The sequence below is a fragment of the Rhipicephalus sanguineus genome, unplaced genomic scaffold (assembly GCF_013339695.2).
Source record: "Rhipicephalus sanguineus isolate Rsan-2018 unplaced genomic scaffold, BIME_Rsan_1.4 Seq566, whole genome shotgun sequence".
Classification (NCBI taxonomy): Eukaryota; Metazoa; Arthropoda; class Arachnida; order Ixodida; family Ixodidae; genus Rhipicephalus; species Rhipicephalus sanguineus.
Window position 1 is genome coordinate 42,897 of NW_023615524.1, and position 21,815 is coordinate 64,711.

The 21,815-nt window shown below is 47.4% G+C and overlaps 1 protein-coding gene across 1 annotated transcript; it reads left to right on the forward strand.

The window, feature by feature from the left end:
* The first annotated feature begins 11,170 nt into the window (after positions 1-11,170).
* LOC119377759 (zinc finger CCHC domain-containing protein 24) lies at positions 11,171-16,350 on the forward strand. The gene is made up of 4 exons (XM_037647097.2): positions 11,171-11,463; positions 12,576-12,845; positions 13,297-13,461; positions 16,270-16,350. Exons 1-4 carry the CDS (start codon positions 11,347-11,349, stop codon positions 16,348-16,350), a joined length of 633 nt encoding a protein of 210 aa, XP_037503025.1. The 5' UTR covers positions 11,171-11,346.
* Positions 16,351-21,815: the final 5,465 nt, after the last annotated feature.

A 21,815-nucleotide genomic window follows, 5' to 3' on the forward strand; every position in this document is an offset into this window, starting at 1 on the left:
TACATGCAGAGGCACCGTCAGTCGTCGCGAACCCGTGCGACCGCTGGCTTGAGGCTTCTTTCTGTTATGCTCCGTTTGATTATACAGGCAGTCTACTCTAACGAGATATTTCACGTATTTTGCACTCGGCGACTGACTACCTTTCACGCAAGAAGCCGGTTCAGGGGTCTCCAACGCGGTGACCACGTGAAGCGGGTGCTCGGTTTTCTGCAGAGATACAGCGACTGTAGACTATCTTGTGCTTTTTGTTCGTCGAAAATTATTCCTTTGACAGGAAAGAACATATTTATTTTCGAAAGTACCTGCAGAAATGTCCCGGAGGGCTTCCGCGAGGTGATTTTGTAGAGCGCCGACAGCAAAACCTATGGGGCGCGCGCCGGCGGCATCCTGCCTAGCACGCAATCGAGGCGCGTCCGATAGAGGGCGACTCCGTAACTCCTCGCCGCCAATAGTGCCCTCTTAGCCTTCTTTAGAAGGCTGGAGCGCGCGCGAAAGCGTCACATAGGCAGCCTGCACCGCAGATAGCCTAAAGAGCGTGGTCATGAGGCACGGAAGGCAATTTTCACAGCAGAAGCGTAGGACAAATTTTTTTATATAATGAATGTGATTTCTGTGTTGAAGGAAAACTTCGCCACAGTGTTTCGTTCCCAGTGTGCAGCCGACAGTGACTGTCAAAGTACAGGGCGGGGGCTCTGCCCCTCTATCTTTTATTTTATTTATTTATTTATTTTTACATACTGCAGCCTCAATGAGGCTATTGCAGGAGTGGAAAAAGAAAAACAAACAATAACAGCAAATCAACATTCATGAACATGCTTCCAGAAATTCTTTCAGTGGTAAGCAACGCACACTTCCGGGCAACAAATTCCAGGCTTCAATAGTTGCAGGAAAAAAGCTATATTTGAACATGTCAGTGCGGGTGAAAAAAGTTGTAATGTTAAGGGCGTGGTCGCTCCGCGTAGACAAAGGTCTGGAGAACTGAAGATAACTGTCTAGAGTGTCGAGGCGGGGAGAAGTGATTAGATTGTAAAGGAATTTGAGGCATTCAACGTGGCGACGCTTCGCAAGTGTAGTGAGACCTAGTTGAGGAAGACAATTCGACGGAGAAAAATCCCTGTCATATCTTTTGCATACAAAACGCACAGCTCTTTTTTGAACGCGTTCTAGCTTCTTAATGTCACATTTCTATGTGGGTTCCACACCACGCAACATATTCGAGGATGGGACGAATGAGAGCTTTGTAGGTGAGCAGTTTGGTTTCTTGAGGAGCAAGACGGAGCGTACGATGTAAATAGCCTAATTTCTTAAGAGCCTTGTTGCATGTGTGATCAATGTGTTTAGACCATGAGAGATTATGTGTCATAAGGATACCGAGGTACTTGAATTCGTTCACCCTGCACAAACTAACATTGTTAAAACCATAGTCAAAAGTCAAGGGGCATGAACGTCGGGTAAATGACATAACGACGGTCTTGGAGAAGTTAATATTCATTTGCCAAGATTTGGACCAGCTACAAAAGTGAGAGAAGGAATTGTTGAGAGTGGCATGATCTAGTGAAGATTTAACAGTATGATATAGGACGCAGTCATCTGCGAAAAGGCGTATTTTCACAGGGGTGTGCAAGGGGAGGTCATTAATATAAAGCAGGAATAAGAGGGGGCCCAGCACAGAACCCTGGGGAACACCTGATGAAACAGGCATCGAAGGCGAGTTAGTAGAGCTGAAGCACACATACTGTGAACGCTGCGAAAGAAAGTCGGATATCCAGCCAACCAAGGACACGTTCTTTAATATGGCAAACAACTTGTGCAATAATTTAGGATGTGAGACAGTGTCGAATGCCTTGGCGAAGTCTATGAAAATGGTGTCAACCTGGTCACCTATGTCCATCGAGCTGCTGATGTCATGAACGAATTCTGTAAGTTGAGTAATAGTGCTAAGACCGCGTCTGAAGCCGTGCTGGTAAGTGCTTAAGATTTTGTTCGTTTCAAGGAATTCCATGATATGTTTAAATATAATATGCTCTAGCATTTTACATGAATGCGCTGTTAAAGAGATTGGTCTATAATTGCTTAATAATTGAGCATTACCCGATTTAAATAAGGGCAGAATTGAAGCACATTTCCACGAGAAAGGAAGTGTGGCTGACGAGAGAGATTTTCTAAAAATAATTGTGAGGTATCTGCTACACCAAAGAGAGTACCTAACTAGAAAAGCTGTTGGGATGCCGTCGGGACCGCATGATTTCTTGGTGTCTAAATTTAAAATGAAATTGAGTACGCCCTCAATTGACACTGACACATCGTCAATTCCGGGGTGAGATTCTGAATGAAAATCAGGGATGTCCGAGTTGTCAGTAGTAAAGACTGAGTGGAAGTAGGCGTTGAAGGCAGAAGCGATTGTCTGTGGATCAGAAACTGCAACATTGTCAATTGTCATCGTGTGCGATGAAGACCCAGATGGTTGGATAGCCTTCCAGAATTTACGGGGATTTGCTTTCATTAGCTTCGGCAAGGTCCCCCTGTAATAAAACTCTTTCGCTGCCTTAATTTTAGCACAAAGTTCGTTTTTGGCGCTAACAAACTGTTGGAGCTTTGTTAAGTCACCAGAGCGTCTTGCTCAACGTTGTCTGGTCACACGACGCGACAAATGCAAGAGGTCCCTAGTCATCCAAGGTATTTCAGTGTTTGTTTTCTTTGTTTTCAAAGGAATGAAACAATTGATACACTTACTGACAAGACTTTCGAAAAAAACTGATAACCTATTGACATCACTGGTGACGCTTTTTAGCTCAAATTCTTGAAAAGAGTCGCAAAGGGCGTCTGTAATTGCTAGATCATCAGCATGGTTAAAATCACGAAATGTGCAGTAAGTGTAACGGCATTTTGGGACGATACCCGGAACTGAGAACAATACAGCCTTATGATCGGATACGCCATCAATAATATCACATTCAAAACCGGAGTTAGCTAGAGATGAAGTGACAAAAACCAGGTCCAGGACAGCAGCATTACGTGTAGAGTCCTTAACAATTTGGTGAAGGCCACAAGACAACGAAATTTCGATTAGCTCTCTTCCGATGGATACTTCATGTCCGCTAACTGTCATTGATGACCAGTCCACACCAGGAGCCATGGAGGAAGGAATAAAATAAGGAGAGGCAGTTACGTCACATTTCTTGAAGCCGGAAATAGGGAAGGGTAGAGAAGGCTCCTCCTCGCAAGGTTGGGCACGCTAACTCGCTGACGCATGCGTCGTTAGCGGCTAGCAGACTATCACGTCGCGCCTGCAGAGCGTCGGGGCGCCGTCAGCTGACAGACGAGCCGAAGAACGAAGCACGTGATTGTATCGAAGGAAGAACAAAGGAGCGGCAATGCCTTCTTGCAGTGTGCCCGGGTGCCGCTCGCGCGCGATAAGAAAGGAACCGGGCGTCACCTTCCACGCGTAAGCGTATTGCATCTGCTTTGTATTTGACGCATGATCGAAAGTAAACGCATGCGCTAGCTCTCAGAACATAATGCACGATACTGCATGCGTGAGCGTAGTGTTCCTCAGCTTTATTCATGGCTGTAGAACATGCTGTAGAGGAATGGAAAGCTGGGCCAGTTGGTGACTCTCCTTGACTATTAAAACACAGCGCAACGAAGACGCAGACGACACGATCATTGCGCTGGTGTTTGTCTTTTCGTCTTCTTTGTGCACGTCGTGGTTGCGCGGTGTTTCAATTTATTCGTGGCTGTTTGTCCATTTGTTATTAATGTATGCGAATGCGCGTATGTATTGTTGCATGCTTTCAAACAGCTTTCCCAAAGATCCCCGTCGTCGGAGGCTATGGATCGAAGCCATAAGACCCGGTCAACGCGACTGGGAACCGGCGAAGTCGGCTTGTGTGTGCTCGAGACACTTTGCACTTGAACACTTCAATCGGGCGTCGCCGCTGGTAGTTCGCCTCCACGAGGATGCCATCCCTGCCCCGGTGGTGAGAGACCGCAATAACTGCGCCCTGGAGATTTTCCAATAAATTTCCAACTTTGTGCTTCATGTTTATTCAGCTGAATGCAAGAAAACAATTGTGCAATTCGGCACGATGGTCGCCGCGACAGCTCGATCGTTTTTTTTTTTTTTTTTCCAGGAGAAACGGTAAGTTCAGGGCACGCGACATTTTAGAGTCACTGTATATGCTACCTAAAGGTAGCATATACAGTAACTCTACGCGACGTAATCTAACAGCAACATCTGAATTGGTCTTCTTACGTAGGGGCACGGCCGCTAAATAAAAAAGAGGTTTACCGGCCGTGTAGGGGCATGCGGCGCCTCCAGATTATCCCCGGCCTGTGTGTGTCTTAACGTTTGCACGAACGTCGTGGCACTCGAGCCTACAATGGCACGGGTCGGTCGTCTACGACCGCATAGAAGATAACTTTGGCGCACATAAACTTACCGCGCACAAAAGGTAAAAAATCCGAGCGCTCCAAGTTGCTTTACAAATCACCTGACTGAGTGAAACAATATTGGGTCAGGCACGTCTTTTCTACCCTTGACGCTGGAACCTTCGCTGAGCGCTCCGGGCCAATGCTTTCCAATCGTTGTCACCGTCGTGCGCGGGAACGGGTCACCGCCGTCTCCCACGTTAAGAGCTGTCGTTTCTTTTTTCTCGGAAATGTAGCATTTCACCGCTAAGGGGGACAACAGCACGGTGCCATAGGCTAACAAGGAAGCTGCGGCGCGAAGCCTTTGCGGAGAAGCTGTAGCGGGCTTCGAAAACAACCATTTGCGTCTGCATGCTGAATGAACTGAACACGCAATCGTGAAGACCGACGCTCACTGTAGGCTTCCAAAACCATGCGTCATCCGCGAAACGAAACGATCGCATAAAAATGCATATTCGCAACTCTTTGGCCGGCTCTGTGGTGGTGGAGCAGAGTACACGAGCCAGCGGCGTGCCCGAGGAATCCCAGCAGCCGTTGCGAAAAAAAACCACGTGACTTCCGCCACACTTTTTGCGCTGCAGCTCGGATAGCGAGGGCCCCTCCTTAGTTTTCCTTCCTCCATGCCAGGAGCATTAAAATCACCCATGCAAATAATGTTAGGCGCTGAAGCAACATATCTTTGTAGAAATTGGTTTAGATTCTGTAAATGTTTTATATCAGAACCAGGCGGTCGGTACACGACCCCGATAATCAAGGGCATACTTTCTAGTTGGACCTTACACCACAAGGACTCAGTATTTGGTGGTGCAGGAAGTACAGAGAAGTTCAAGTGAGACCGAAGAAATAGGGCCACACCGCCACCTCTCCCGAATTCTCTGTCTCTCCGAACCACCTTGAAGCCAGGGAGAGTTATTTCAGTATCATGAACTCCATCATGCAGCCAAGTCTCAGTAACGCCGACAATGTGTGGGGAATAAGAGGAGACGAGGGAAAGAAATTTGGAGTAATTACTAACAACACTTCTGGCATTGATATTTAATAAGAAGAGTTTATTGTAGGTGCCACGTGGTCAAGAAGATGTTTCCCCAGAGGTTGATTCAGCGGGTTTAGCTAAGCCAGTGGATGATTGGACAAGAGTATTGGATGAACTATCCCAGTCATATCGCACCTTGTCAATGAACACATGATCAAAGCGAATTTGGACAGATGCGCCGTTATCCCTATAACAGGCGGATGCCTCCCAGAGCCTTTTGCGAATATTACGAACCTAGGGAGAGAAGTCTTCGGAGACCCGGAAGCCAGTGTTTTTAAGTTTATAGCAATTTTTTAACACGGCCACCTTCTCCTGAAAATCCAAGAGCTTCATGATAACGGGACGTGGGCGGCCTCTAACATTACTGCCAAGCCTGTGGCACCTTTCTATGCGCGGACATGCAACCTTAAGGGTGTCGTCGAACCACTTGGAAATGATGGCGGATAGTTCCTCACGATTCTCGCCAGGCCCTTCACTAAGGCCATGAAGGATAATATTGTTTCTACGTGATCTGTTTTCTAAGCTGTCGTTTTTGTTAGAGAGAGTTGATATGGCGCTCTTTATTTGTTGAATTTGAGCATGCATGTGATCATTCGAAATCTGCGTACCACTAGACGTTGATGGTGATTCCAGAGAACATACACGAGCTTCCAAAGCTTCAAACCTCGCATTGAGAGATGACTGAAACATTTTGATTTCAGCAATATCCTGAGCCAATTTCTTTTGACCATTTAGTAGTTCAGCGAACATTTCCACTACCGTGGGTTCACTATAAAGATCTGTCAACTGAGGTTGTGAAGCAGCATCGCGCTGAGAACGGGTGTTAGGACCAGGGTTAGATTCCACATCACCGCTCAGTAAAAGTCTGCGGGCGGCATTTAGAAGCACAGAGTACAATGAAGTATAAACAAAACCCTGATAGCGATCATGTGGGCGAGGGAACAGCAGCATACATCGGTCATCCGAACGAATGCACCGAGGATTGGCAAGGTAACATACCTGCGTGATGAACAGACAGCGGATTAGCATGGTGCCCACACCGCTGTTGCCTCGCCCACTGATGAAAGAATCCACCGGGGACGCTTTTATAGCTGTAGACCATGCAGACGTCGAACTAGGTCTGTCGATGATTGGGCCGTCGAGTGTGACGTTAGCCTTGTCCGGTGCAGGATCCAGGGTGAAAGTAGAAGCGAAGGTGAAATCATCGCTGTTATCCGCAAGGAAGATAGGGCAGTCCACACGTGCGCTGTCGTTCACATCCATGACACGGCGAGGGAACGTTGACCAGGTTATCCACTGCATGACGTAAGGAGCATGCGCGGTGGCATCCCCGAACATCGAGGCAGCAAGGTAGCCGGCAAACTGCGTGATGAACAGACAGCGGATTAGCATGGTGCCCACACCGCTGGGCCTCGCCCACTTTTCTCAGTGAAGGAAGGGGGACGTCTAGCGCACCCATAGGCGTGCGCACGGAAGGGGGGCAGGGGGGGCGGCCGCGCCCCCCCTATTCATCTAAGAGGGGGGCGCAATGTCAGCGCCATACATTGACATAATTGGAAGGGGGGGGGGGTGTGCACGCGTACGGAAGGCGTTGTTCCCAGCGAGCGGTTGATGTCCCAAGGTCTCCTTCGAAATGTTCCCATTTAAGAATGCCTGCGTAGTTTTTTTTTTTTTTGATACACTAGTGACATTGCGGGCTAGTGGTTGCGCGACGTCGTTAACACATGGCGTCAACACTTGGCTGGTACCTGTTCCGAGCATTTCGATCTCAGTAAGCCTAGACGTGAGTTAAAGAGCTTTCAACGTCCTTGCATCGATGCGGTTTTTATTAAAAACCATGATTCATTTTCGAACTCTGGCTCTACATTCTATACGTAAACGCATTTCAGCAGCGAAAGATAGAGAACCACATTGAACACCTGGGTTCGATTCTCTCTCGAACATAAGATTTTTATTATTTACTTTATTTTCATCTTTCTCAATTTTTCGCTCACGGACAACGCTGATTTGTCGCTCACAGCCAACGACGCGGACACCGGAATGTCCGTGAAACGAGCCCTATAACGCTATCGCGTTAATATATGCTCTCTCTGGTACTCTCACGATTTGTGCCAAACGTTCAGGCTGCGAGTCATTTAGTTGTCCTGAAAAATAAAGATTGGTTGGGTGAGATTGGGTGAAAATGGTTAAAGATTGATTGCGTGTTCCCGAATGATTTCTCCGAATGTGGGCCACCCTGTATTTTTGATCTCGAAGGCCACCTCGCCGAGAAGACGATGCACTTAAGAGACAATTTGCAAGTGACTTATGATCGGCTGTGACAACATCTTAGCGAACTTTTATGTCATGTGTGGACACTTCATTTGTGGGAATATTTGCGTTTTGTAAGCTTTTTTGATGAGTGGACACTTTTTTGTATTAAATAACTGGGACTATAGGTGCGTGAGTGTTATTCTATATGCCTTTGTATAGTTTTGTGCTTGTTCTCTACTTTGCGACGTGAACTATTATGAAAGTGTAGAGGAGTAGCTGGCGCCACGCATTGGCACCAACCTCTCCTTGTATACATTTATGAAAGCAAAATACGATGCTGACTCCTAGGGGCAGAGAAGGTGGTCACCAGGCTCTGCCTGGCGGATCACCTACCTCCGTAACCTCTGCGCTCGTTTTGTTAAACTGTGTCCTGCGTCGTTTTCTCTCTCTCTCTCCAGTAAGACCACGATGACGAAGGATGACCACGATGACCACGATGAGACGTGCGAAAGAAGTTTTACTAACGTTTCGACAGGAGGGCCTGCCGAAACGTTAGTAAAAGTTGTTTCGCACGTTTTGTCTTCCTTTCTGAACTATATATATATATATATATATATATATATATATATATATATATATATATATATATATATATATATATATATATATATATATATATATATATATATATATATAGTTCAGAAAGGAAGACAAAACGTGCGAAACAACTTTTACTAACGTTTCGGCAGGCCCTCCTGTCGAAACGTTAGTAAAACTTCTTTCGCACGTTTTGTCTTCCTTTCTGAACTGCATTTCCCACCGGATCCACTGAACTTCATCCTCGCATGTATATATATCTATATATATATATATATATATATATATATATATATATTAAAACAGTTGCGTGTGTTCTGCTCACTTCACTCCGTAGAGCTATAAACCCATCTTGCCTTTTGGACTGGTTAACCTCCCTGCCTTTGCTTCGCTTTTATCTCTCTCTCTTGCACTCGCAAACCTGTGAGTTCTGGCATAAGGAATGGGCCGCCCGTTGATTGAGATGACATAAGGTTTCATTAGTTTCCGAGTGAATGCCACCAGTGCGCATTTTTCTGGTGATATGACGTTTCAGTGGCTGCCAAGTCACAGCAGCGTCATAGGGAACGAACACGCCGATAATGCCGCTCGGGCAGCTCATGAAAGCACACAGGAAGATACCATCCCACTTTCAAGGTCTGACGCTGCCAGCAGTCTTCGAGGGCTTGCACATGAGATAACGCTCGCTCTATGGTGCCTACCAAGCAGCCGAACCAACCGGACCAATCGTCAACGCCACTTGTCCTCTTTGATGCATCTCTGTATGCCAACTGGACTCCGCCGAAGAGAGGCCACACTGCTTTATCGCTTATGGCTAGGCGTGACATTTACGAAGTCCTGTTCCTTTCAGATTGGAATGGCCGACAACGCTCTTTGCGATGCCTGTCGTTGCGAAGAGACGCTACACCACGTCCTGTGCGACTGTCCGGCATATAATGTTCAGAGACAGTCACTGGGATCCGTTCTAGCGCGCCTTGACAGTAGACAAATGTCTGTTGAAACAGTTCTTGCATGCCGTCAACAGAAGACATCACAGCTGAAGGCGACGAAGGCACTGCTGAGGTTTTTAAGAGAGACGAACTTGGACAAGCAGCTGTGACAAAAATGTCGCGCACCACGCAAGAGTGACCGACTAATTCTGTGTGTGCAGTGTCATGCGCTATCTTTCTATCTTTCTCTCTCTCTTTCCTCTCCATCTTTAATCTCCCCCACCCTGTCCCCATGTGTAGGGTAGCAAACCGGTTGTCCTATACTGGTTAACCTCCCTGCCTTTCCTTCTCTGTTATTTCTTCTCTCTTGGACTCGCAGAACCAAACTAGTCTAGGTACCTGAAGGATGACGCTGGGCAGACGGCGTTTGCGAACACGAAACACAGCCAGTCACCGTTACTACAAGGGGCGGCGGTCGAGCGGAGGAATGATTCAAGCCATACCGGGCACGCATAGGCGAGCCCTTTATCGTGCCGAGTGCAGGGCGCTCTTGTCCGTGTGCATCCAGAGAAACCTATCATCGGTCCAAACAATCGGGTAAACAAAGCAGCAGAAACACCGTCTGTTGGTAAATGTAAATGATTCCATGAAGCAATGCCGTGATGACGTGGATGTCCCGGCAGCACGGTACCGACAGTACCTCGTCTTTGCGAGAAAATATGCATTCGCAGCACGTACAGTCCTCGCGGAATGAAATGGGTTAATTTAAGGCTAAGCCGTACTCTCTTTTCCACCGTATTTAGTTTGTGTCACATAGGCGCAATACTGGCACGTTCACTGACATCACAGCCAACATCGCCTTTAGTGACCAGATACTCAATGTTTTGCGGTCGATTTTCATTCCATGAGCACTGTACATCTGTATGTTTTGATGAGACAACAACCGCAATGTCAGATAACTCTGGCGCAAACTGAAAAAACAAACGTTATTATCGGCGCTTAACCTTCGTCTTGCCGCAGCTCAATGAGTTCAGTGTGGGGCACGTCAGCTGCCTCGCGCCGCGGCGGGTCGAAAGCAAACGGCCATCCTTCAGCGCTCATATCGTCGCTGAAATCGCAACTGTCGAGTTCCGAAAAGCTGGCACAGCTCGCTGCATAGTCGGACGACATTGCCAATTTCTCTTTTCTGGCGCTCCATGGCACCCCGTGTACTGTGTTTACGGCGGGGTAGGTTGTGATGTCATCGTAGACGTCATGCGTAGCAGCTACTCGTTCCACTTTCGACGCATCGTTTTTTTTTTTGGCTATTTAAAATTATTAATGAGTTTATATGCAAATATGGAGCATCCCACATGTTGCAGGACTGTCAATGCCACTTGAAAATGGAAAGAACATCCTAATATGGTGAAAAGAACATCGGAGTTCCCCTCAAACCAGGGGAGATGTCCTGTTGGCTACCCTGTACTATGTAGGGGGAATGATTATCAGATATGTACAGCTAGCAGGAAACAGAGCGGGAAATAAGTAATTTCTCTTGGCCTCACCGTAGTGTGAGGAGGCAGCTAAACAGGATGTTTCTCTTCCGATTAACCTCTGTTTCCTCGCCCATCTCATTTATCGCTCCCCTCGTTAATGGGCTCCGTTCGGCGGCTCCGTCACGAGAGTGTCGATGAGCGCCCACGCTCGTGCGAGCCGTGGGAACGGTGCCGCACCGTGTTTACAACGCGAAAACTGAGCGCCGCCGACGGTGATATCCCACTTGTTCGCGCGGGCCGCGTCGCCGACCAACGAGCCTCCCGCCGGAGGGAGCACCCGACTATACGAGACGAGCATTCCTCCGACCGCGTCGTCTTTTTATAGGAACTCGGTCGGTCCCAGCCGGAGGCACGCGGCCACGGGCTCTCGAAGAAACACACCGGAGTTGTGCGTGCGTGTGTGCAGCGGGGAAATTACGACCGTCGGACATTGGTCGCTCGCCCCCAGGACAACGAGCTCGTTCGGCACGCGGCCATGCACGGGGACCTCGGACGCGGCTAGCGTCGCATTTCTCCTCCGTCGTCGCGGCTGTCTGTCATCGTGCGTTTGTGCGGCGTGCCCTTGGCGATGACGGCGGTGGAGAGCGCGACGGCGGCCGTCTACCAGCAGCCGTCGCCGCCGGGCCAGCTCTTGAACTTGGTCTACCTGACCCTCGCCGACCAGACGCTGCACACCGTCGACCAGGTAACGAATGGCTGACGCGCGCTTCCTAGCTGGTGCTGCGCGGGAGTCGTCGCCGGCGGAGCGGCTGACGTGACGCAACTCGGGTAACAGGTTGTAAACACGACGTGACACGTAAGAGAGCGGCGCTGGTCAAGGAAAGGGAAGGTTCGGTTTGCGACGTCGTTTTTACGGGCAGACCATTTCTCGTTAATGATGCGTTCTAATATGCGAATAATCTGTAGCAGTGGGGGCAGAAAAATCATATACTTCGGACAATGCACGCTACAGCTGTAAGGTCAGTTTGCGTTGTTTAGCTCAGCAGTCTTGAGTAGCTTCGTGCGATGAATTCGGCCGTCTATTGCGGTGATTAAATGCTGCTGAATTGTAGGCGCAGTTTAGTCATTTGCCCATCTTAATAAAAGTTTCCATTACATGTATGTTTGAACACACGTCAGCTACAGCGATGCCATGTCCGCGTTGTTTGTGCCTTTAGCCTTCGTTCTTGGGTGGCAAATATAGACTTATTTTATTTTTTCACTACCGTGCTCAAACTCAAGCCTTTGTTTCATGCTCAAGCCCTTGAGCATGAAACAACTACATTTAAAAATTACATTTGCAACGAATAATACTGTAGCCAGCAGTTTTTATACTCAGTTGCTCAACGTCTCTGGCGGCCCAAGGGCTACATCGCCGAGAGAACAGCGTTAATTTTTGAAGGACTCTTGACATTGGCAAATTTTGATTTTTCTCGGCGTCGCCTCGAATATTTTACGCTGCGCTCTCTTCTTCGAGCAACAGCGAATTGATCTTTTTACTGAGAGCGCGCAAAAAGGTTGCAGGCGTCGCGGAATGTCTGTGATCTCCGAACATATTCACAAAACGTCTCGCATTTGAAGTGTTCGCAACAAAAAACTTCAGCCCAATCCTTATACTGGGCATACTGTCATTGCACTGCTTTCTAATGACATTAACAAAGTCGGCTGGCAGTGTAAAAAGTGGCAGTGTGAAAAGTTTTGTGACAGTCTAGAAAGGCAGGTGTAAAAAAAAAGAAAGCTTTGTCAATTCTACCCCTGTTTAGCTGCGCGTGCTACAACAGCAACGGTGCATTGCGCGCGTGTCATTCTCGTGTGCAGGTCAAGTACAGCATGCCACCGATGGTCGCCCCTTCTGCATACTCTGGCGAAAGCTACTGCGGCGCGTACACCTCGGCCGGATACGCAAACGGATACTCAGATGGATACTGCACGGAATATTCCCCCGGAGGGCCGTTTGCTGAGCTGACGGATCAATTCTCAGAGCTCAGTTTGGGAGGAGGTGACCCCAGGGCGGCCAGAAAGCCTCCGCCAAACTACCTCTGCCATTTGTGTTTTTGCAAGGGGCACTACATCAAGGACTGTCCGCAGGTAAGCATCGGCTTTTCTTTGCTGCCACGATCCTACAACACTGCAATACTTGCGAGGTTGTTTCGCGTATCGTATCAGAGGGGGGCCAGCACATTTCTGTTAAATACTGTTACGCGAGGATGTACAGTGTAGGTATAACGACATGTACTATTGCAAAAAATAAAAGCTCCTTTTCCCAGAGCGCATTCCATTACTGGTTATACGTATATTTCCGTATAAAGTTTTAGGTGTGTCTATAACGTGTAGATTTCTTGCAGCAACACGATAACAACTGCAACATGTCGTTAGTTAAGCTTTTTAGAGTGTATGAACAGGTAATTACGAACGATCTAATGTTAAAAAGGCCGTTCCATTCTTATGTGGCATCTAATGAACGAGTAAGAGTATAGGACAGTAGCTGGACGAGACTAATCGAGACCATGCTTGTGATACGCAACTGCACTGCACGCAGGCACGTCCGAAAGGAGAAGGTCTCACGCCGTATCAGGGCAAGAAGCGTTGCTTCGGCGAGTACAAGTGTCCGAAGTGCAAGCGGAAGTGGATGAGTGGCAACAGTTGGGCCAACATGGGACAAAAATGCATTAAGTGCCACCTCAACGTTTATCCACACAAGCAGGTAGGTTCGCACGTTTTTTGCCTCTTCAGGACGTGAATCGCGAAACACCTTAGAAACAATCTATTGTACGTGTGGGTCCATTAGAAAACACGGCGCTTAATGAACATGAGACGATGACAAGGACGGGCGCTGTCTGGGAGGAGTGTGTTTTCTAATTAATCAGTACCAACGAGCTCGCCTCAACACCCTCTTAAAGGAGTACTGACACGATTTTGAAGTGCAGCAAAACGGACGTTTTTGGTTTCCTTGGCATGTAGTGTTAGCGCTCTCCCCACACCGCATCCGGGAAACACGTATAAATATTTAAGTTTGATTTTAAAGTTTTCATCTCCCAGCATCTGCAAGGCAGCTTCACCGCATGGAGAGCCCTATGACGTTTCAAGTCGGCTCACTCGGTTTGCGAAGTCTGGGTTCTGCATGCAGCCTAAATCACAGAAATCGCTGTCGGAGGCACTGGACGACAGTTCACTCATCATGAACCACGTTCGACTGACAGCAAAGGACAGCAGGTGCATATTTCGTGGGTTGCAGTCTGCCCGTGACGTCACGGGCAGACTTGACACGTCACTATGAAGCCGCCCTCTCGAAACCGAAACCGAAACTGCTGGTTGAAAGAAGCGGTATTAAAAATATATGCAATGCATCCCCAGGCACCACGACACTCTTTTTAGGGTTCTCGACACCCGTGCTTTCATTTAGAGCAACAACCCGAAAATTTTTAATATTCATGTCAGTACACCTTTAAGTACGTGTACGCTCGAGGGTAATGACATTCGCTTAGTTTACCACGTTGTTTGATGGCGTTTAAAGAACATAAAAAGCTTTTATGTTTTTTTAATGTGTGCCGCAAATATGATTGCACGTAATGCCCATTTTGTGATCAAATTCAATGACTAAGCGATCGCAGAACACAAAACGCAGGTATCTTGCTTTCGCCAAAGGTTGATATTAGGTGGAGGAGCCAAGTGCACTAAGCTCCTCGCTGCCCCATTTTGTGCCGCATTTCGATCCATAAATTGAGAGATCACGCAAACTCTCGCATAATAATGAAGCCCTATATTTTTCTTTTAACGCAAATATTTCAAGGCCGATTTTATGAATTTTATTTTTCGTACATTAAAGACAATTTCGTAACTGCAAGGGCCCCCTTATTATTTGCTAATTCGACCCCAGGGGCCGAATTAATGCAAGCCTCCGTTAACGCTTCGTAAATTCGGGGCCAGGGGTCGAATCAACGAAGATTTAAGTGTCTAAAGGATGCTGCATCGATCGGCCACTTTCGCTAATGATGTCTAAGAACTCGCTCTTCTACGAGCTTTAGCGTAACAGGTATCTGTGAATGCAGGGCTCGTATACACCGAGTTTTTTTTTGTTGTTGTTTGTTTTTGGTTAATGTTTGTTGCCATTGGCCAGTCACCACTGTTTATGATATGTTCCTCGTCAGAATTAGCTGGAGTTTGCTCTCAAGAGCAATTCAAGCATTTTTTGGAACACTAGCTCACATCCTGAACCGGTTTTCACAAAGATGCTCTTTAGCTGGTAGCAACTTTTGGCCAATCCCAACGCTGTTCATGAGAGCAGGACCCTAGCACACCTAGATGTTGTACATATTATTAGCAGAATGCGGCTGCCCAATGGCAGAAAGTCCTTACGAAAGTAAAGCTCTGTGAATTTTGGCCTTGGGGTGCTATGCGGGATGTCCCGAGCTTGGTGAAACTCTGGCTCGCTCCGAGCTCTGGTGACACCCCCTTTTGAATGAACTAATAGTACGAAAAGGTCAAATCCAGCCCTCAGAGCGCGCTGCCTTTCATTGGTTACGATGGAACGTGGCGTCACGTCAAGGGTGGTCGACAATGTTGGGTGGTGTCTTCAAACTAGCGGCATCTTCTTTCACTTGTTTGTCGTTCCACTGAGTGCTGAAGTGTACCCATGCAAGGAAAGTGCCAGGAACTTTGACTAAAGATGTTTTTTAGAGCTACTGGTGAAGTTCATTTTCAAGCGTATAATGCCTGCACTAAATATGCTTTAGAATAATTAGTACCGTGGCCTCCGAGATTAGCTGCGGCCGAGCGCCTTTGAACAGCGCGCGGCCGGAGCTAATCGCCGAGGCCACGTGTATCGTCATAATGATCACCATGATCGACTTCTACCTTCTAGCGCGTTGCTCAGCCGGCTCTTAGTCTACTTCTTGATCTTCTGCTCGCTCCCCTAGCCCGTGCGCCCGGCTGATTAGCTAATTAACGAGGCAATAGACCTATCTAAGACATGCTATCTAAGACAAGCCAAGACATGCTATAACCAAGCTAATTCAACTAGGTTTTGCTAAGAGCAAACTAATTAAGCAACGTCTTGGTAAGAACATGCTAATTACGACCTAATTATTTAGGCGACGCTAATTACGAACGAACTAAGACTAAACTAATTAAGATCCACTAATAAAGATAACGATGATCAAGCGTTTGCCAATTATCTCTAACCTAATTAAGACTTCGTTAATTAAGACCACGCTTATTAAACCCGCGCTAATTAAGCCCTCGCTATTGAATATCTTATTATTAAGACCTCACTAACTAAGACCAAGTTAATTAATACCATGAAAATTGAGACAGAGCGGACGCGGTCTTCACTCTGAAGCAGACTGAGCCGACCAAGAAGACTGAGTTGACGTTGAGCCGTGTAAGAAGAAGACAGGTGATCACAAGCTCCGCTGATGGCTCCAACCTAGCATCACTAGTGCAAGGTCACCACATTTTCTTTATATGCAATGAAGCTGCTACTTAGAGTCCGCCGCATCAAAACGTTTGACAGTCAAACCGGCACTGTGACAGTCTCGAGTTCAACTGGGGTCTTCTCAGAATCAACAAGTTTGAACCCGAGGTGGCATGTTAATCACTTTGATTGATAGACGCCCACGGCAAGGATCGGGCCCTGCCCACCGCGTTTGCTCTTGCCGAGGCGCAGTGCGGATCGCTCGGCCCGACTTACAGCAAGGCCGAGTGGGATGCGCTTTTGCGCAGCCCAAACCTACAGGACCAAATCCTGGCCGTCCAGTGCGCCCGCGACAGGGCCTTTAGGCTGGACCTGCCGGTCCCAACGTGGGAGTAGCCGGGTGGCGCCGGGCAACCTCTGCGTCTGCACTGGACTCTTAATAAAGTTGTACTCTCTCTCTCTCTCACGCCGCAACGCCAGCGAGCGGCACGATTCAGCTATGAGCTGAATCGCACAGACGATGCACACACGCACGAAGAACTAAAGGTGCTAAAGGTTCTTTCATCACGCTGCTACGATGCCTCGCATTCAATTTCACCGGCCGTTTGACGTCATTCGAAGCCCTCGTGTGGAGTGCAAAGCAGCTGCAACCTAATCTTTACCGGGAACGCGTGGGAGAGTGTTCCCATTGTTTACAGGCGTCTTATCACCCATCATGCGGTTTTCATGCCTGTTTTGTGGCTTTCTTTATTGAAACGAATACTGATCTCTATGCTGTATATGCCTGATTGCAGAGGAAGATATGCCGTTTGCCTTGAATTGTTAAAGTGGCTGGATAGCCGAGTGTTTAAGACGCTTCCCTTCGGATCGTGGGTACGAGGGTTGGAATCCCTCCACCTCTTGAGGAATTTTTTTCGCCAAGATTTTCTCTCTTTCTTTCCACCTCTTAAGTTCTTTCTCAGCCTTTTTATTTCTGTCTTTCTCTCACCCCGTTGCTAACGCCGCCCGCCTGTTGCCCAATTTCTGTGGCACATACCCGTTTATGATGATGATAGTTTTGTGCTTACGCCACGAAATTTTCCGACCGACGAGAGATATACAGCTTCGCCGCAAAAATGGTTGCATGTTGAAGAAGCAAGTTGAATTCGATACCGTTGTAAACGTCCTAGTGGTCGGCGTTTGCGAATTTCTAAATCCGCCTGAATTTGACGGTAAGTGTCCGTTGGTTAGGCTGCCGGCTTTTATGAAACCAGCATACAGCGGAGAAAACTTCAGCGTAATGCATTGAGAAATTCAAATTACGCAATAAGACTGCATCGCGTGGGAAGGCAGCGATGAGTATTGATCACCCGGGGCAGGGCGGAGCATGTAGTGCGCAAACTAGAATGCCTGGACTATATTGCGATTTCTAAGAGCGCTGCTGCAAGAGTTTCGTTCGTCTGGCTGCAGATCTGTTAGTATAATGTTAGTATAAACATTTGTGTTTGTACACTTCTTTATTGATAAGTGACATGCCTTTTTTCATGGTTACCTTTTCATGAATCCCAACTAGCCTTAGGCTAGGGATTCAGATGCGTTTCTTCAATATTGTATTTTTGTAAATTGTTTTATGTCAATGTCAATAAATTCAAAATTCAAATTGAAATTCTCGTGAGCATATAAGCAAACGAATCGGGATACCTGTGTGCTTTCCGCCCGTTTCTTGGTGTCGCGCCTATTAAAGGGGTCATGACATGGTCACGCAACAATTTGTGGCTTTCAGCGAAAAATAGAAGTAGAGGGTCTATCCTACACATACACAAAATATGCACTGTACAAGAACATTCCACTACAAAATAAGCCCTAGAAACCGCCGTCTATCAACCCCGCCTATCGCCGGCGACCGCCATTTTGTCATGGCGTGTGCGACGTCATGTGCTGCATCGAGCATAGCCGTTCGCCATCTACCGATGTTTTAGCCGCTGCAAATCATTCAGTTTAAATGCGAAGCCGAAGAAAGCTGAAATGGCCCGATTGCAAGTGCAGCTGACCAAGGAACAAAATCTTCCGACGGAATGCAGACGCCCGCACAGCAAGCAGCTTGTTACGTCATGGCTGGCGAGTGCGTCAGTGTGGCCCGACTCTCAGGCAGCTCGCCTCTATATAAAAATATTCAATTGTAAATTAAGTGATCGACCAAATGCGCTAAAATTTCGCCAGCTTGTTTGTGAACGCGCAAGGGTTAACCCACATAACACAGGTTATGATCGAAAATTGGGTGTCATGGCCCCTTTAAGGATGCAACTATAACGCCCTTTTGATTTAAGACATTGAATGAAGCTAAGGCGTAAACGTTTTTTAGGCAATAAAACAAATAAATTATACAATAAAATTGTCTGACCACAGCAAATGCATTCGTTCAATTGTCTTCGATCAAAAATTTTTTTAGGGCGTTTTGAAAGTTGCTGCTTAAGTCATGCGGTGCTACGCTATCCCCATCACGCACACGTAGCCGAGCCGCACTCGAATAACTTCCTTAGCCCTTCGCTATTAAGTTCAATGTAAAGAAACGTGAAATACTTTTCCTTTATCAGTGCACGAAGTTCGCTGCGTCCATGGCCGTAACAAAAACGTGTTTAATAAGGGCCCCGGAAACACGATCAACCACACGTAATTATCTGGCCAGTGCCGCTGCAAGTCTGAATTTATCTCGGTTTACGAAAGACCACTTCCACTGACTGTTGGGTACAAAGGTGCACGCTTATTCAGTAATGAAATATCCCTGGTAAGCACGACACTGTGGTCCTGGTCCAGCGAGCAGTTGGAAGCCATAGCAACTCGATATTCCATGTTCCTTGGACTTGGATACAGGATCGACGGCGAGTTTTGGGAATGTTTGGCCTTGCGTACCTTTAAACGCAGCACTTCTTTCAGGATTATCCGTAGTGTTACGTCGTTACCCGTCGTGGTAACTTAACATGTAAGGTGTCGCACTGCTAAGCTTGAGGGCGCGGGTGCGATTCTCGGCCACGGCGGCCGTATTTCGATAGGGTTGAACTGCAAAGAACACGCGTGTGCTTAGCCTTAGGAGCACGTCAATGAACCTCGGGTGGTCAAGATTAATTCGTAGACCTCCACTATGGCGTGCCTCATAATAATATATTGGTTTTGGCTCGTAAAACCCTGACAATTAATTATTTAACAGTTATGTTTACGTTTGTACTCATACCACGAGCCCGCAACCAGAAAATAGGCTGATCTTTTCATGATCCGAGAAAACGATATGGCTTAATAATAGTATCTGTGGTTTCACGTCCCAAAACCAGGATATGATTTTGAGGGACGCCGCAGTGGAGGGCTCCGGTAATTTTGAACATATGGTGTTCTCTAACGTGCACACATCGTACAGTACACGGTACTTTAGGATTTCGTTTCCATGCAAATGCGACCGCCACGGCCGGGATCGAACCCGCGGCCTTCGGGACAGCAGCCGAGCACCGTAACCGCTACACCACCACGACGGACAAGCATATGTGCTTGAAGTAGTCTCTGCAGCTGCTTAGTTAAATGTGTCCTGAACCACTTTTCGAAGTAATCATCGAATGACATCAGTGTCGGAATTTATTGCCATACGAATCGATTGCTGAAAATTTCTCGAATCCTTCAAGAGCGAGTGGAGTTAAAGGAATTTGTCGCACGCTTTAAGCGCTTTCTCTCGTCCCAACGAGCGCGCTGGAAGCTCCACTGGGAGGGACGGAACGGTGGAAAGAAGTTACAACAGCGCGCGTGATGAAACACGATCGCTCGCTCCCATTGTTATTCTTGTGCACGAGTGTGCCTACACGGTATAATATTAGCAGACTATGGAGCGCGGCGCCGGCACGCGGCGGAGCGCGATGGTCCAACCATGATCTAATCCAAACGCCGCTCTTCATTTATGTCGGCTATTGGCCAATTGCATGCTCTCTGTTCGACGTCAAACAGCAGGCGCCGGCAGCTCCGATGAGAGTGAGCACAGGACTCTGTTCGAAAAGAGGGCGCCTGAGAAAATGGCCACTTCCCCTAGAAACTCTCTTTACGAAAAATATACCAGAGAAGGCAGGGCTAGAAAATGCAGGCACAAAGCTGCTACGTTTATGAGAAGCACGTAACAGCATACAGGCACGATGGAAACGCCAAAGGCTTAACAGAAACCTTACACGGAAAATAGCCCAACTCGATCGGGAAATCGAGAAACACACAAATAGGTCGACGCGGCAAAACTGGGAAGCGACGTGTAACATAATGCAGAGAGAAGTAAACTCGGCAAAGATATGGCATTTACTACGGCACTTGATTGAACCCGAAAAAGCAGAACTGCGCAGATGCACCGCATAAATAAGCTAACCCACACATACGCAGGCACCGAAGCCGAATTACTGAAAGAAGTCCAATCACTCTAAGTAGGCGACCTAACGCAGACTCCGTTACCGCCCTATAGTGGAACCGAAAACCGTGAATTGGACACGCCTATTGTGGTAGCAGAGGTTAGAGGGGCGCAAAAGGGCCTGCGCCCGAAATCAGCACCGGGCCCCGACAGAATCAGTAAGAAAATGTTACGGAATCTGGATGATCTCTCTATAAAGGCGATTACAAAGCTTCATCTTGGATGAATGACAATTGGGAGAAGGGCACTATCCTTCAACAGTGGAAAACAGCAGACACAGTCATGATCCCAAAGCAAGGAAAAGTGCTGGACTCCATAAAGTTATCTCTTCCTGTCTCTCCTTGCCGCGCATGACTGGCTCAGCTGTTCGTAGTAGTGTCTGCTTTCTGCAGGATGTGTTCTCTCACCAAGCCCCCGGGGCAATTCGTGACCCCTAGACTTGAAATTTGTGAGTCATTCCACTCTGTGAAGGTGAATGACCAGCGAAGATGTTTAGCACAGGGCACGAAGGTGATACTGCGCAGGCCAGTTTGGTATCAAAGGCGAGGTTGTGAACGTGCCCATCAACGTTCAAACCACCGTGCAGAGTGTACCGCGGCACATAGACAACGACACCGCCATCGAGGTTATGAGTAGGCTTCACTGCAAGATACAATGTGGAAAAGCCAGCTTACAAAAACCAAGCTTGCGCCCGTCTCTTTAAAGTTGGCTTCACTTCAAAACAAAAGTGCATTGTTATGAAGACATTTCCAGGGGCAAGATAAGCCGTCTAATATTGCCCGAATATAATAGATATAAACGCCCTAGGACCTTCTTTATTATTATATTGGTGGTTTTAGGGGCGAAGCTTCTTAAAGCGGCACCCGTTCGTCCCTCGTAGTGCATAACCAGTCGTAACGCTAGTACCAGATCTTGACCTCCAAGGTGGTGCCGGTGGGAGATTTTTCCTGTGCGTTGTTGAACAATAAAAAATTCGCAGCGTGCGCGTTAACTAAAAGCCGAATTCTTCTGTCTCTCATTCCCCATTAGCAGCCATTGGCATGTTCCAGTAGGAAACGTTAGTAGAAGTGTAAGTGTTAGCTAAAAGCCGACTTTTTCCGTCTCTCATTCCCATTAGCAGCCATTGTTTACCTCCAAGGTAGTGCCTGGTGAGATTCCTCCTGTGCGTGATTAAACAATAAAAATTTTGTTCAAAACGCCGTTGATTGATGAAATAAACCAACGAAAGACGCCAGATGTT

Coding starts and splice junctions, on each gene's coding strand:
- LOC119377759 (XM_037647097.2), top strand. CDS start 11,347: ATGACGGCGGTGGAGAGCGCGACGGCGGCCGTCTACCAGCAGCCGTCG. Junction 11,464..12,575: donor CGCTGCACACCGTCGACCAG/GTAACGAATGGC, acceptor TCTCGTGTGCAG/GTCAAGTACAGCATGCCACC. Junction 12,846..13,296: donor ACATCAAGGACTGTCCGCAG/GTAAGCATCGGC, acceptor CACTGCACGCAG/GCACGTCCGAAAGGAGAAGG.